This window comes from Porites lutea, chromosome 3, assembly GCF_958299795.1.
Source record: "Porites lutea chromosome 3, jaPorLute2.1, whole genome shotgun sequence".
Taxonomy (NCBI): domain Eukaryota; kingdom Metazoa; phylum Cnidaria; class Anthozoa; order Scleractinia; family Poritidae; genus Porites; species Porites lutea.
This window is the reverse complement of record NC_133203.1, coordinates 15,922,409-15,938,656: the sequence shown is the minus strand read 5'-3', so window position 1 is coordinate 15,938,656 and position 16,248 is coordinate 15,922,409. Positions and strand designations below refer to the sequence as shown.

The 16,248-nt window shown below is 40.1% G+C and overlaps 1 protein-coding gene across 1 annotated transcript in view; it reads left to right on the top strand.

Moving 5' to 3' along the window:
* The window catches only part of LOC140929429 (cytochrome P450 20A1-like), a 47,617-nt gene that overhangs the window by 12,039 nt on the left and 19,330 nt on the right, over window positions 1-16,248 (top strand). The window contains exons 8-11 of the mRNA XM_073379231.1: window positions 6,222-6,276; window positions 6,693-6,813; window positions 8,363-8,474; window positions 14,858-14,922. Coding sequence (XP_073235332.1) covers window positions 6,222-6,276; window positions 6,693-6,813; window positions 8,363-8,474; window positions 14,858-14,922 — 353 coding nt within the window. The remainder of the gene's footprint in view (window positions 1-6,221; window positions 6,277-6,692; window positions 6,814-8,362; window positions 8,475-14,857; window positions 14,923-16,248) is intronic.

Below are 16,248 nucleotides of genomic sequence, written 5' to 3'. Positions count from 1 at the left end.
GTCGCGTGCACTTTTTCCGACAACCTTTCTCGAAATAGTTGTATATATATAAATACCCATAGTTCATTAAGGTGATTCCCTGGTTTTGCACTGCACATCTCTTACTGCGCATAACAAGATGGCCGCCGTAAAAAAGAGCATGTGAAGTAACATTATTAAAATGAAGTTGACTGAAGAGAAACGCTATTGGAATTTTTGCTTGCGGGTGTTTCTTGCCGAGGTGAGACTCAATGTGTTAGGAATGTGCATAACGTAAGCAGTTGGCGTGTTGCTGAGTTCGACTTCCTCACGGAGAACCTCGATAGTGGATGTTTAACTTGTGCTTACTCACTTTGATTTTCATTTAAACGCTTTCTTTATCACATTGTGTCGTAAATGTGATATCTCGATGTAAATTCTGTAAAAACGGATTTTTTAATATTTTCTTCCCCCTTTCACATACATTCTATTTTGAAACTCGCCACAGTCCTCTCTCAAAAATCGGAGAAAATGCATTTGGTGCGCACTTTCTGCAGCTCTACCGCAAAAAACGAGTACGGTGACCCCCATTTTTTATTTCATGATTTTAATAAGGACAGTGCTTCCTTTCGATGAGAAAAAAATTGGCACAAATCTATGTTCAGTTTTTTACTAAATTGTACAGATTGAGCTATCATGGGTCGAATAGCGTGTGTCCAATTTAATTCTACTTTGGAGCGTAAAGTAAAAACAGGAGAATTAAAAGGCATTTTTCTGGTATGTAAGTGGATAAACAATACAATAAAGTCAAATTCTTGGCGGTATCACATGCATCATCGAAAAAATCTCTTCTTTTTGTCTAGTTTTGGGCTGCGTGGTTTTTGTCAAAGGGTCCAAAATAAACGTATTTGTCAGCATTGTGAAGTCAAAACGAGCATGGTGACCCCCACTTTTTATTACTTTTTTATCATCTTCTTGACTTGTTACATCAGTGTACCAAGTTTCATCTACAATCTATGTTAGGTTCTTTTACTAGGGAATCACCTTAAATGAACTCTGAACTATGAACTATTTTTGTTTACAAATTGCATAGCAACGGAGTGCCAGTTTTGAAGTGTACGGGTCATTCGTTAAATTGCCCGATGAGTGTGGTCATCTTTTGACAAAATGAAACAGATCTGTAGCATTAAGCAAATGACTGAAGTCTAATGTAGATTCAATGAATTATATCAAATGTGCGTACTAGAACAAAATATGATCGGCAAAAGCTGCTAAAAAGTTAAATGCCAGCCAGCTAACAACTCAATCTCAGAATGCTAATTACACTTCAATACTGAATTACGCAGGCTGGTCTAGAACCAAACACTTTCCCACCTGGCTCTCAGGCAATAAATATAAAACTTTTGAAGGGTTTGTAAAAAACACCAAATCATTGTACGAAAATAGCTTATTATAGTAACCTCTTCATCTTGGTCTCATGCGTGTATTAATGTTAATTTAATGGTCCTCGCTCTGGGCAATAACTGTGTTAATTGTCACTTTTACTAGTTTTATTAATGCAATGTATTACACATTGTTGATCAACAGACTGTGCATTCCTCGCTTTTAGTGTACCTTCAGACCTATTCTCTTATTTGTGTAACTGAGGGCTTGACAGTTCATTAGACCCCAAGAATGAATACATAACTCTAACCAATAATCTTTTTATGTTTATTTTGATACCCGCACGTATTCCCAGTCATAGCTCCTCCCAGAGGGAACCCATGTATTTGGTGATACAAACATCTAGAGAAACTGCTGAATACATTATTTAACAGTAAAAAATTGATTTTGTTTCTAAAGGAATATTGCATTACCTGATTGAGGTGATATTTGCAGAAGATAGATTGGCAATTGATAAAAAAAAAATCATAAGAATGTGTTTTTTTTATTTGCAGAAGAAACTGATAATGAAGTCTGGCAGTTTCCTGATGAAAGGCAACCAGTTCTTGCCACTTTGTCCACTGGTTTGTCTGGTATCAAGAAAGACCAAGGACAGAACATCCTTTTAACACCATGGGAATCAGCGCAACTGCGTAAAGTTTACAAGGTGGTCTGCGCAGAGTATGCCACCTTAGAAACTTTATTTTAGACTGAGAAGCGTCGTGCAAGGAATAAAAGAAGGTTGGCCACTTTCCCTTCCATTTCATGCTGGCAGCTATAAAGAGTCACACCATCTTTCTGCCAATGAAACCAGCATGCTAAAAGGGGGGGATAGCTGTGCCAACAAGTTCCATTACATCCAGCTAAGTGACGCAACCAGGGGGGCCATCTGGGTACTTCAGGGTGTAGAAATGGAGGCAGAAAAAAGAGAGGGGTATGCCTCACCATCATTTGGGAGGGTGCAGTATTTTTTGCAGTATTCTTCTGGCCATAGTGAACATTATATTGCAGTAGTTGACTGGTTTGGCAATCCTCAGCTGGATACAAACACCAGACTCTGGTTTGTTCCATCAAGCGAAGCTGCTGAGAGAAGTGTCATCGAAATTGCCAATCTTTCCCGTCCGCTTGCCACATGCGGTTGATGATGGCAAACTGTGGTTTTTAAATTATTCTGTGTCATAATGCTCCTGAATAACATCACAAACTCCAGGAACCGGTAGGCATCTGACAAAGAACCCTCACCCGAATTTAAATCTACAGCAGTTCTTCATCGTTGCCTACAACAGCATGTCGTATGATCTGTTTTCAAATCCGATACAACATTAAGATCACACTTAGTGCGACCTAAGGATCCTGTGGATACACGAAAACAAGATGGAGTAGTGTTTAAGATTCCTTGTGAATGCGGCAAAGTATACACTGGTGTAACAGGAAGGTGCATGCATGAACGGATTAAGAAGCCAATAGGGATATACGGCTTTCATGAACTCAAACTTATTGGCCATCTCTGAACATGCCAATAAGACCGGGCATTATCCGCTCTGGGACAAAGTTAAGTTGACGTAATTGACCAATCAGATCAATAACCAGAGTATAATACCATCAACTGACGTGATACAACTCACTTTGACCCTGAAGATGACTACCGCACAGGTTGTTGAAACGTCAGTCACTGTCAACAACAACAGTCCTATTCAGGACTACGTTCACCCGGACGATCAAACTCAACCTTCTTTTGAAAGTTAAGTTTATCGACTGAAACCCTCACTGGTACTCTTGTAGAGTTAAGGAGGCTATCCACATAAGACATCTCCCTAACAACATCAACAGGGACAGTGGAATTGAGATTCCTGAAGCGACAATATGGATTCGGACTGACAATATAGGAGCACTTCGCATACCCTCTCTTTTTTTGCCTCCATTTACAATCACACAATGACAACCGACCTGTACCACAGCGGACCGCCGAGGGATCAGTTTTTTCCTCTCACAATGCCAACAATGCTTTGGATCGAAACGTCCCACCAACCATGAGCGAGGTTTGTGATACACCAATCACTAACAATCACAGTGGTACAAATAGTTCGACCCAGTAAATCAACACTATCGTCTGATGAAGACCTGCAGTGTGTGGTCGAAATGTCGTGATCAATATCAAAGTGACAATCGTGAGACAAACGATTAAAACTAACCCTTTATACATGTTGGACCTTTACTTATTGTGTACACAACCAGAGCTTATCCCACTGTCCATAACATGTCAAACACCTAAGAGTATTGCTACTGCTTCATTGATGGGATGCTAGTCCATCGCAGGGTTACTCCCAACAGTACGTCACTGGTATCCATTTATACACCTGGGTGAAGAGACAAAGTGGAACAAAATTTCTTGTCTTAGGTTAGGAGATAACATGACGCCGAGGCTTGAACCACCAATCTCCAGTGGACAAAGTTGAGCCGAGTTTCTTGTCTTGTACCTTTTTTGTAAGTATGACATTTTTAGTCTTGACCAATAACATCGCGACGTAATTGACCAATCAGATCAATAACCAGAGTATAATACCATCAACTTACGTGATACAACTCACTTTGACTCTGAAGATGACTACCGCACAGGTTGTAGAAATGTCTGAGTCACCATCAACAACAACAGTCCTATTCAGGACTTACATTCACCCAGACGATCAAACTCAACCTACTTTTCAAGTCATTAGTGGAAAACACTTCAAACTACTGATCTTCAGGTTTGCTGCTTGACATAAAAAAAAATCACATCCATGCATAGTCGAGAAGTTGGAGCCTTAAAACCGCTTTCATTACATTTTGCTCATAAAACGGGCCATTAAGTCAAGTTTACTTGGCAGGCTGGTTTGAAGGAAAGTGACCTCCCCAATTAAAGAAAACACAATTATTGTGGGAGGTAAGAAGTGAAAGCGGTCTAAGAGAATAAATGGTTTAAATTTACTCCCAAAATGGATGGTATTCTCCTGTGATAACAATACAATTGACAACCCTTTTTACCTTTTTTTATTGAAAATAGTTTATAATTATGACCTTGTCATAAAACAATAATTATATTTCCCAACAGTTTTTTTTGTTTTTTTGTGCATTAATTATATCTTCTTTCACAATATTATTAGAACATTTGCATAACATGCTTGGCTGCTTCTTTCACGTTTAGCAATCAACAAATAGCATCCACAACTCGATGCTTGCATGATGAATATTACCATTTTGTTAAATTCAGTCATAGTTTCAACATGTGATCTCCTTAGAAAGGTCATGGTATTCGTTTCATTATGCTGGCATGGGTTGTTCAAACTTTGGACTGTGCTATCCACCGGATAAAAATCTATCCGGTGGATATCATAGTTGGTTTTAATTCCCAAATACTTATCCACTGGATGGTGATTTATCCAGTGGATAGTGCTATGCAACATTTGAACAACCAGGGCCTGTTAAATAATAAGTGAGAAGGATATAATGTGTCTTTCTTGTTTAGAACAATACTTCTTAACTTGAATAGTTTAAACCAATTTTATTGGTAAGATAACTCGTCATGTTTCAATATAAATATCCTCGAGAACAACAAAGATGTTGACACAAATTATATAATGTCCAATAAAATCTAAACAATATCTAGATTTCTTTCAATACTTTCTCGACAAGGTTTCCACATTTTAGCCCCCAAAATGCTGAAACCTTAACATCATTTTGTGGAACTTGAAGATTTCACATGTCATTAAGTTGCATTATTAGTGTGCAGCAGATGGCCAGCTTTGCCCTTTTTAATGACAAGTAAAAGGGTTCTTATGTAAATAAAATTTTTGCCCGGAAATTATATTGATTGTTGTATGCTTGCCACTTCTAGAGGAACCAAAAGTGTTATTCTTTTCACGCATGTGCCATATGGGCACTTGACAATCCAAGTGGAGCATAAGAGGGTATGAACACTGCAGAGAATGGTAGCAGATCCAGGCCTTCAGATAGTAGGGGTTGGAGGGCAGTCTCAAAAAAAAAACAGTTACTAATGCATGTGTTTTATTCACATGTAAAATAACACTAGTACTCATTATTATTCATCCCTTTATTATTCACAGGTTTTTTCAATGGTTCTTTACAAATTTCTGTTATCGATTTCAACCATTTTTTGCTCACAGGTATTTTCACAGGGATTTTCAGATGGTGCTCCTTAAGAAATTTTCTCAAACTTTGTTCATAGGTTTTTTCACAGGGTTTTTCAGAGGTGTTTGTTGAGCAATTTTCTCAAAATTTGTTCATTTGTTCATTGTTTTTATTGTAGTTTTTAATAGTTTTTCATGCTTTAGTCACCTTTAACATAAATTTAATATAACAATATTGTAAAGCGCAACCGAATATATTTATATAGAGGTTTGCGCTGTGTAAATGTAAATTATTATTATTATTATTATTATTATAGGTTTTTTCACAGTGTTTTTCACAGGCTTATTTTAGTCACAGGTTTTTTCACAGGGTCCTAAATTTTGAAATTTTCTCAAAATTTAGGCTGTGCAAAATTCACAGGTTTTTTCACAGGGTGTTTTCTTGTCACAGGGTATTTCACCTATATTTCACAGCATTTTCACATGTTTTTATCCCATAGTGATATTGGCGAGATTTCAATTATGAAAAGTGTTTTTATATTATTGAAATATATATTTATTATGAAAAATCTGACCCATTTCCATAAAACAGTGGAAACCGGTGTGGATTCGTGCCTGCTGTGCATGTTGGCCTTGTTGATAAAATGTTAAACCAAGTAAAAATAATGGAAGAAAGTATTTTAGATTGCTAAAATATCATAATTCATCTTTTTGTAGATTTGTGACAATGTCATAGGCTTTTTTATTGGAGGCTTCCATACAACAGGATATAGTAAGTACCATTTTCCTACATGGAAGGTGTACGTGTTTGTAAGTAAAGGTATTTAAAAGGGTTAAGGGTTGGACCTCCCTGTTTTACACTTTGTTGTATCCTCCTCCTCAGCTATGTGTAGCTAAAAACATGACGTGTTTGTTTTGTTAAAACCAAAATCGTCTTTAAATCCTAAGGATGCCTACTTCTAGATATACATTACCAGTATATTAACCTTTTTTTATTTTAGTCTAACAAATCCGTTTAAGTAGTCAATTCCGATATATCTGTCAAATCCATGCCTTGGTGAAGTTTGGATAACCATGTTGGTTAGGCTATGAAACTCAAATTACAAAAAAAAACCCTTGAAAACAAAACCCTTTAAAATAACTAAACTTGTTAAAAGGTATCTGTACAAACAGTCTTTATTTTTTCAGTGATGACTTGGTGTTTATACTTCCTTACCAAACACCCTGAAGTGCAGGAAAAAGTTTACCAGGAAATAGATGAAGTTCTGGGGGATGAAGACATCAAACCAATGGTTTCCTCAGAACTCAAGTCAGTGACATATTTATTTTGAGGCTCCACTTTTAATTCATGTTTCAGTGGAATCCCGCTATACATACGGCCACTTTGATTTGCCCTGACGAAATGATCATACATTTTCCCATAAGGAAACATTTGAATTCGGGTGAAGGCTACTTTGTGAACATTTATCCCAATGGGTCTAAAACATGAATATAACAAATACATAGACCGAACAGACAAATTTTTCAATATTATCATATGCCAAAATAAGAAGGCAAAAGGATAAAAATCAAGGGTTGTTCAAAAGTGATTTGATTATAAGAGGCAGAATTTGGCTGTTACAGGTCAAAATTAAATTCACGTTAAAATTTTTTATTGAAAATTAACCTAGGTTGATTCTCATATTATTCATGTATTAGTGCTTGGAGACAAATATAATTGAGAATCAACCTGGGTTAAATAATTTTAACGTGAATTCATTTATGACCTGTAACATTCATAGACGCCTTGTAGAGACAAAGAGTTGCTTGCTGTGGGAAGTCTGTGGACAGACGTCCCCCCTCCCTCAGGAAAAATCGGGAGAGGAGACGTCTGTGAATCGCCGACGATAATCGTGTTCCCGTTTCCCCGGAATGTTGGGGACAGCCTCTGATTGGTTGTAATGTTAATGCCATGACGCAAATAATTTCCGGTGTTGTGATTGGTGAATGAAACTCAGAACAGATTCCCCGGGGAAAAGCTCAGCCTTTGTGGACATTCATATTTGCCGTTATTTGTATTTCGGCTCTCTCGAAAAGGCATACTACCGATGTTTGCTGCACCGGTTGCGGGTGCGTCTGTCTGTACCAGTCGGTATTGTAAATAAAAGAGAAGGCATACAAAATCCAACGTTAACAGCCAAGGTAGGTCAAGCTTACCCCAAAAAGATTCTATTAATGAATTGATTATTTGAAAAAATGAATCCGTTAGTCGTTCCCGTAACTGGTGTCAAATTTAAATCGGCATTCCTGTATGCGTAATGAGCAGTGAATATTTTAAGAGAACTTCTCTGCATTTGGTCAGATTGAAAATCTTTGAATGGATTAGATGTCTTAGAAGACATTTACATCAAATTCAGGGAAACTGAGCTGGTAGAAATTTCGTAACTAAATCGCGTGTGAATTCACGGCTCATTACGCATGCGAAAATGCACACAGAGATGAATCTGAAATCTACAACTACCAACGGTTCAACTTAATTTCGAATAATAAATACATTAATTGGATCTTGGGAGGTACGCTTGACCTGGCTTGAGTGTAATCATCTTCAACGTGAAGATGTTTGTCTAGCCTGTGCACAGACGCCAGAGCTATTTTTCGACCTACCTGTGCCTTTTCAACTAGCGAAAGAACAAAAAAAATAATTTATGCAAATTTATACCGGAACACGATTAACGACAGCGATTCACAGACGTCTCCTCTCCCGATTTTTCCTGAGGGAGTGGGGACGTCTGTACACAGGCTAGCTGTGGGTTATCAGCGTTATAGGCTCCTGATAACTTATTCAGTTGAAGGAGTAACTTATTTTTTGTTGCCATTAGATACACGCGTCAGGTGATTGATGAGACCCTCCGTGCTTCAGTTCTAGCTCCATGGGGAGCCAGAGTCCATGAATTTGATCTCCAAGTTGGAGAATATGTGATTCCTAAAGAGGTATGTAATATAATTAGATTTACCGTATGGCTGTATGCTGCCATACCTGTGTGTTTTGCCATTAACAATACCTTCTTAACTTGCTATATTTTTTAGCAATGTCTTGATTCCAGAAATGACAAGTTATTCTAGTATCTCCCACTTTTCACTACAGACAAAATTTGACCATATGTAGCCTGTTCCAGGCTCCGAGATAGTCGGGTCCGCTGAATTGAGAAAGAGCAAACACGAAAATAAAACGTGAGGAAACTTGTAGATAATCGTATTCAAACCTTGTTCAATCTTCAACCAATAAAATCTTCTTTAATAAATCGGTTCCAAAACAAGATCATACATTTACTACGATCCGAAAAACTAGGTCCTATCTATCTGATCAATACCACGAGGTCTGTCTGTCAAATCCGAATCACGTGATAAAACTATTGTTCCGATTTCTACATTCTCCCCACCAAATTGGTCGAAAGGAGCAATGTGGCTTTGTTCTAAAACGAAAAAAAAGGTTCTTTCTTCTTTCTCAGTTTTTTTCAGTTCGGCTCGGACACTAACACTTCCTCTACATTCAACGGGAACCAGATGTTGCACTGGTCTTCTAAGCTCAGTCAGTGGACCCTTGTTTCCGACAACAGTTAAAACTGCTCCACGTGTTTTTTTGTCTCGTCCTTTGATCAGCTCCCTCTTGGGCGGTTCTCTTCTTTCACGATAAAAACATCTCCTTCTTTAACAGTGGCTAGTTCTTTCTGAAGACGTGTTCTTTTGTCGTTTGCTGCGTACTGGTGAAATTGTCCAACCTCTGTCAAGTACTCCCTTTGCCATCTGCTAGAAAAATGTTCCAAAAGCAACTTGAGGTGTTTAACTCTCTTGGTGATGTCAACACTGCTTAATTGTGATTTTGACTGTCCTGCAGCACTTTCTGTAACTGTACCATTCGAAAGCAATCTCCTTCCAAGCATTAGGTGCGAAGGTGTCAAGGGTTCTTCGATTTCGTCTTCATACACATAAGTGAGTGGTCTAGAGTTCAAAACACTTTCGATCTCTGTGAGGACTGTAGTAAGTTCTTCGTACGTCAATCTAGCAGAACCAAGAGTCTTCTTTAAACAGCCTTTCGTGCAACGCACCATTCTTTCAAAGAATCCTCCCCACCATGGGGATCGCGGCATATTGAATTTCCATTCAATTCCATGGCCACGGACAAACTGTTGAACATCTTGACTTTTGAAAGTCTTCGCGTTGTCTGAAACAAATAGCTTATTCAATCCTCTACGGGCCAAGAATCTCTTCAAACTTTTAATGAAAGACTGCGCATCCAACGCTGGGACCAAGTCTAGGTGAACAGCTCTAGTGCTTGCACACGTGTACAACGCTACGTAGCCCTTATACATCTTCGATTCTCCTCCGAACACATTCTTCACGTAGAGGGGGCCGGCAAAGTCAACTCCTGTATTCGCAAAGGCAAAACTCTTCTCCACTCTAAACTCTGGTAAGTTCGGGGCAGTTGGGGGACTGAACGGTTTCCCCTGTAACTTTGAACACAACACGCAATTTCGAAGCTGTCGCTTTACCACCTGTCTTCCTTTAGGCAGCCAATAACGTGACCGGAGTTCAGTCAATGTATCCTTAATACCACGGTGCATCACTCTCTCGTGACACTCTCGTACAATAAGCGAGGTCAGGTGACTCTTGGCAGGTAGCAGCGCTGGATGTTTCATTTCATACGGCAATGCAGAGTTCTCTAATCTCCCTTGACAACGGTAGACACCCTTGGCATCAGCATATACTCCTAGGGAAACCTTCTGCTGGTCAAACTTGTTTCCTTCTGACATTGGTCTCTGCACCTCCTTTAGCCACAGCACTTCCGCATCTTCTAGTTCTTCGACTGAAATCAACTCATCTGCAGGCTGGGAATTTCTGATGTTCCTGACCTTTTCCTTTAATCTCGTGATGAATCTTCTGACATACACTGTACCTGGAACAGTTTCTTACTACTGCTAAATCGCTTCAATCCAAAGCACTCACTCAAACATGACTTTGACTCAGTTACGAGATTTGCAGTTGTGATCAAGGCTTCTTTCTTGCACTCAGATTCAATCGCATGAACCACATTCTCTTCAAGTGAACTTGTGTCAGGCTTTTGTGGCTACTGCTCTTCAGGTAATGTCAGGAAGTTCGGTCCACTCCACCATTCATCGCTAGCTGAAAGCTCGGAAGCATTCATTCCTCTCGAAGGCAAATCAGCAGGATTCGCATCAGTTGGGCAGTAGCTCCATCTAGTGGGACCAAGAAGGCTTCTTATCTCCACAACTCTATTCTGAACGAACTGTTTCCACTGTTTCTATTCCCCTAGTATCCAACAGAAAACTGCCGTAGAATCCACCCAGCAATGAACTCTGTCTATCTTCACAACTTCTGAGAGAGCAGCAGCCACGTGACTTATCAACCTTGCTAGAATTAACGCGCCAAGTAACTCAAGTCTTGGAATCGTCTGACCACCAAGAGGTGCCACTCTGGTTTTCGAAGTAATCAGCACTGATCGTACATTGTTCCCTCGTTCAATTCTAAGGTACACGGCTGCTGCATACGCGTACGAGGACGCGTCGCTAAATCCATGAAGCTGCAGAGACGAGGGCAGTGACTCATCCTTACTAAAGTAGCACCTCGGAATTCTTACACTGCCAACGTTCTTTAACTCTGTGATCCACTTCTCATATCGCTGCTTTAGATCTAAACTAAGTTCCTCGTCCCAGTCTCCTTTAGTCTGACATATCTTCTGAAATAGCAGCTTTATCTCGATCAATACCGGTGATATCCAACCCAGAGGGTCGTAAACTTGTGCAGTCAACTTAAGCACTGTTCGTTTAGTCACAGGCAGGTTTTGTGACGGCTTGATGATTTGACTCAGATCAATTATTAGCTCATCGCTGTCATGATCCCACGTGATTCCGAGGACCTTGTGCTCTCTTTCTTCATTGACTTCATGATCAGTTCCTAGTGTTGTGGTAGCGTAGGTCCTGTCGTCTTCTTTCAACTTCTTCGGTTCAAGGTTAACTTCTTCTTCTCTGTAATCGGCGGACTTAATCTTATCAACAAGTTCTCTGGGATTGGACGACCACTTCCTCATATTAAATCCAGGCTCTAGCATCCTTAACTTCGTCTTCAAAAACAGCTTGTACGTTTCATTGACGGTCTGCCCTCCAGTAGTAAGGTCATCCACGTACAAGGCCTTCAAAATCTTCTTCACGAACTCAGGGTCACTAACTGCATATTTGTTTAGGTGGTACTTTAGGGTGGCGTTCAGCAGAAAAGGACTGGAGGATACTCCAAACACCAACCGGGTAAACCTCTTTACTTCAACCTTCGGCTCTTTAGCAAACGGATCTTGCACCCACAAAAATCGCAAAGCGTCTCGGTCAGCTGCATCAACTCCCACCATTAGGAAAGCCTTCTCGATGTCTCCAACAAGGGCAAACTTAAAACAACGGAATCTCATCATAATGTCCATCAGCAATGGGGAGCAACTGCAGCAGCTGGCAAAACAACCTGATATTTATGAAAGACTTGCCAAAGCACTGGCCCCAAGCATTTATGAAAATGAAGATATTCTTCTTTGAAGAAGCATCAAAGACTATGCGAAGTTTCGTGGTCTGCTTGTCTGATCGTACGACTTCGCGGTGAGGCAAATAGTGTACCTTTCCAGGGGGCTCTACACCGACATTCTCTATGATACCCTTAGACTCTTGGTCTCTAATAACACTGTCGTACTCGCGGAGGACCGCTGGGGTTTTTCTCAAACATGTGATCAACGAGGCCAAACGAGAATAACTCAAGCTGTAATTGTCTGGTAAGGCAGGGTGCATGTTCTTCCACGGGAGTGACACTTAATAACGACCCTCCTTCATTTGAACCTTGTTTAGGAACTGTTTGTACACCTCGTCTTCACTTTCTGGCATCACTCCTAAAGCCTCAAGGTCCCAGAACTTCGATAGTTCCTGTTGTAAAGGGCAGTTCATTTTCACTTCTTCGGCATCTAATCTGAGCACGTGAGTACTGGTCAGATTAACAGAGCATTCAACCAATGGTGGCCGTGGTTCGTGAACGGGACCTGATAAGACCCACCCCAAATGTGACCTTATGGCGACTGGTCCACCACGTCTTCCTCTTTGCGTCTCTCCGGTCATGAACTGCCAATAAAAATCGCTTCCAATCAGAATATCAATCGGCAGTTCAGCTCCACCCATCGAGCTGTCTGCTAACTCCAGCGAAGAGAGGTGCTCATATGAACTTTTCGCGAATTCGATCTTTTGTTGAGACAACGGGGCGCAAATACTAGGTACCGAGTAACCCTCCACATACAAGTTCAGTCCTCCACCTCCCAGTCTAGTAACACAAAACTGCACAACATCATATTGGCTCGGCTCTTCAGTGTCTCCACCAAACTTTTTAATCAACAGGTTTTCCGCTCTTAAACTGGGGAGGTCGAGAGCCTTTCTTAACCGACTTGAAATGTACGTTCTCTGGGAACCACTGTCGTAAATTAATCTTGCTTGCACTAGCTTCATACTTGTGGGATTTGAAACAATTGCCGTCGCGGTTTGTAGAAGAACAGAGTTCTTAGCATTCACGTAAAGGGTTGAGGTATTTCCTGGATCTTGACTCGTGTTTCCTCGCTGCAAACTAGGGCTGGGTTGCGTGACATTTCCGTTTCCGGTGGGCGGTATCTGAAAGTTGGCTGAGCATACACTAACATGATGCCTTCCACAACATTTAAAACACCTGTACTCTAATGGACATGAACTGGCAACGTGTCCCCTCTTAAGACACACAAAACATCGACCTTTCCTTTTGAGGATTTCTTTCCTTTTCACTGGATCAGTCACTGTAACGCAGTTAAACGACTTGTGACCTGGGTGGTTGCAAAAGAAACAACTCATTTTGTGCTGTTCGCTCAAATGCAGTGCAGCTGCTGTAATTGGCTCTGGTAACTTGTTTTGTTTGGACAATGGTTTTTCCACAACATTACTGGATCCTCCCACGAATCTGCTTTTCTCGCGCGCTTCCAATTCTTCTTTGAACGCGTCTAGCAGTTCATTTATGTCCCAGGTATCCGATTTCATCTTACGGCTTATAACAAGTCGAAACTCTTCGGGAATTTTCTCCATCATAACCGGGATCAAAAGGCTTCCATACATCTCAGATTTTATTCCCAGGGCTTGTAAACTGCGGACATTAATTTCAATCTTGTCGTAAACATCGCGCACACGCTTAATATCTGACGCCAGAGTCACTCGCGGGAGCTTCAACAACGAATCCATGTGCGAACTGATAATGACTTGTTTGTTTCCATACCTTTCGCGCAAGAGATCAACAGAAATTTTATAATTCTCTTTCGTTAAGGCAAGTCCAGTTATCGTCGCAGCAGCAGGGCCTTCCAGATACGAACGTAAATAGTTCAGCTTTTCGATGTCATTCAGCGATTCATTGCTGTGAATAGCGGCGTCAAAACTATCCCAAAACGATTGATACTCTGCGTGGTTTCCTCCAAATTTCTTGATCACCAATTTCGGCAGTTTCACGGTTTGTGCGATCTGTGTCGCATCCTTTTTCTTTGCACTCGATTTATTCGACGAACTGACACTTGTAGCCGCGTACAGAGATCCACCTTCATCTTCGCTTTCGCTCCTTGAACTATCAGATCTGATCACAAGCTCGATGTTGACAATACGCTCCTGTATGTTTCCTCTCAGATCACTCGTTTCCTCGATCTCCTTGTCTATTTCGTCGTCTTCGACTTGATCCAAAATACTTGTATTAAGCTCGCTAAGTAGACTAAGTACACCAAGTTTATCGTTAAGGACATCGCGAAATGCCTTCAACTTTCCTTTCTTTGAAGCGTTGTAATCTTGAAGCAAGTCATCCACAGATTTCAAAGTCTTCAAAACATATGTTCGGTGGGCCGCGCGCTTTCTTCTTAATCTGGACAGGTCTTCCATGATTATTCGCTCAACTTCACCCGGCTCGAACGGACCATGTAGATAATCGTATTCAAGCCTTGTTCAATCTTCAACCAATAAAATCTTCTTTAATAAATCGGTTCCAAAACAAGATCATACATTTACTCCGATCCGAAGAACTAGGTCCTATCTATCTGATCAATACCACGAGGTCTGTCTGTCAAATCCGAATCACGTGATAAAACTATATTGTTCCGATTTCTACAAAACTTTTTCCTTTTTCCCGCCCGCCAACTTTTCGCCTACCTTTTTCTTTCGCGTCTTCCCCAGTGTCTGAGAGCCTGGAACAGGCTGGGCCATATGCAACTTTGTGTATAATATGTCTATTAACATTTAAACAGTAATGAACACTAGAGAAGTTTATATTTTATTTTTCAGACTCCCATCCTTCTTCCATTTGGAGTTGTCCTTCAAGACCCAAATATATGGCCAGAACCTAAAAGGTAATTATAGCTCGTATTTCTTTGTTGTACTTTGCCACCTGTATTAAGCGGACATCTCATAGCGGAGCTCCACCCGCGCGCGAAGAGCCCAATTCGAGAAATTTTGGTAATCACGTGACCGTCCGCCCGTCTGTCCGCACCACAGGGCAACCAAAGCAATGTGAAACGTTAAATTTTCTAGCTAGTGTAAGAGAGCTTGTAACCTATGTTTAACCTGATAATAGACATCCATATTATGGTCAATTGACAGATGTCAAAACAGGGTATCTGCTGACCAGTGTCGCATGACCGTATCGTGGGCTCAGGATCAGGTGCCAATTCATCGTGGTCACGTGTTATTTGAAGTTTTCCGCTGAGCTTCGCTTTTAGCTCTGGCTAAATCTATATATTATTTCCATAACTACGCAGAAGAGAGACGCCTGTGAACGAGGCGGCCACTCCAGCAAAGACTACGAGGAGAACCTTAAGTTAGGATAGGGATAGTATAGTGAGCGAAATAGGCATGCGCACGTGAATGTCCTCACGCGAATAATCACTACTTGTTGACTATCTCTAGTGAAGTAAGTAAGTAAGTAAGTAAAGACTTTATTTTATGAGGGTTAGCACGAAATAGCCGGGGCTAATAAACTTGTGGCCCTCTAAATAATAAATAAATAAATAAATAATAAAATAGTAAATGAATATACTAAGCTGTAAAAAAATACAAGGTAAAAACCAAAGAATACAGATACTATAGAATCTACTAAATTATGTAAAAGATAAAATATAGCACTATAATCATGTCACAGTTCATCAAGTAACTTAAATAGAAAAATGATCAAGATTCTGCTGTTGTTTAAAAAAATTCATTCCACAATGCTTTTTTTTAAAGAGTCAGCTGAGTCCCTTTGCCTTACAGGCAAAGATAAGCTGTTCCATGCTTTGCAAGTTGTGACGGTAAAAGTTCTGCCTCCTTCTGTTTCGCGATTATACCTCGGAGTGGTTAGGTTAAAATTACAGTACCTGGTTTGTCTACTGTGGATGTTACTGTTTAATTTAAGTAGATCGTTTAGATAAACAGGGACGTCACCTTGTAATCGCTTCTAAGCAATGATTTTTTTTTGTAATTTAATCACTGTTTATTTCAATTTCTTGCCTTACAATAATAACATTAATTTTTACACACATTACCGACATTACAATTTTTAAAAAATAATACACAAATAACTCACACACGCACGCACAGCACACACGACACACAACGACAGTATCAATACTACTAATTCTTAACAAGTATTTGTCGGCAATTGTGTACCACCTGTCAAGAGTGCTTGCTATTTCGATAAA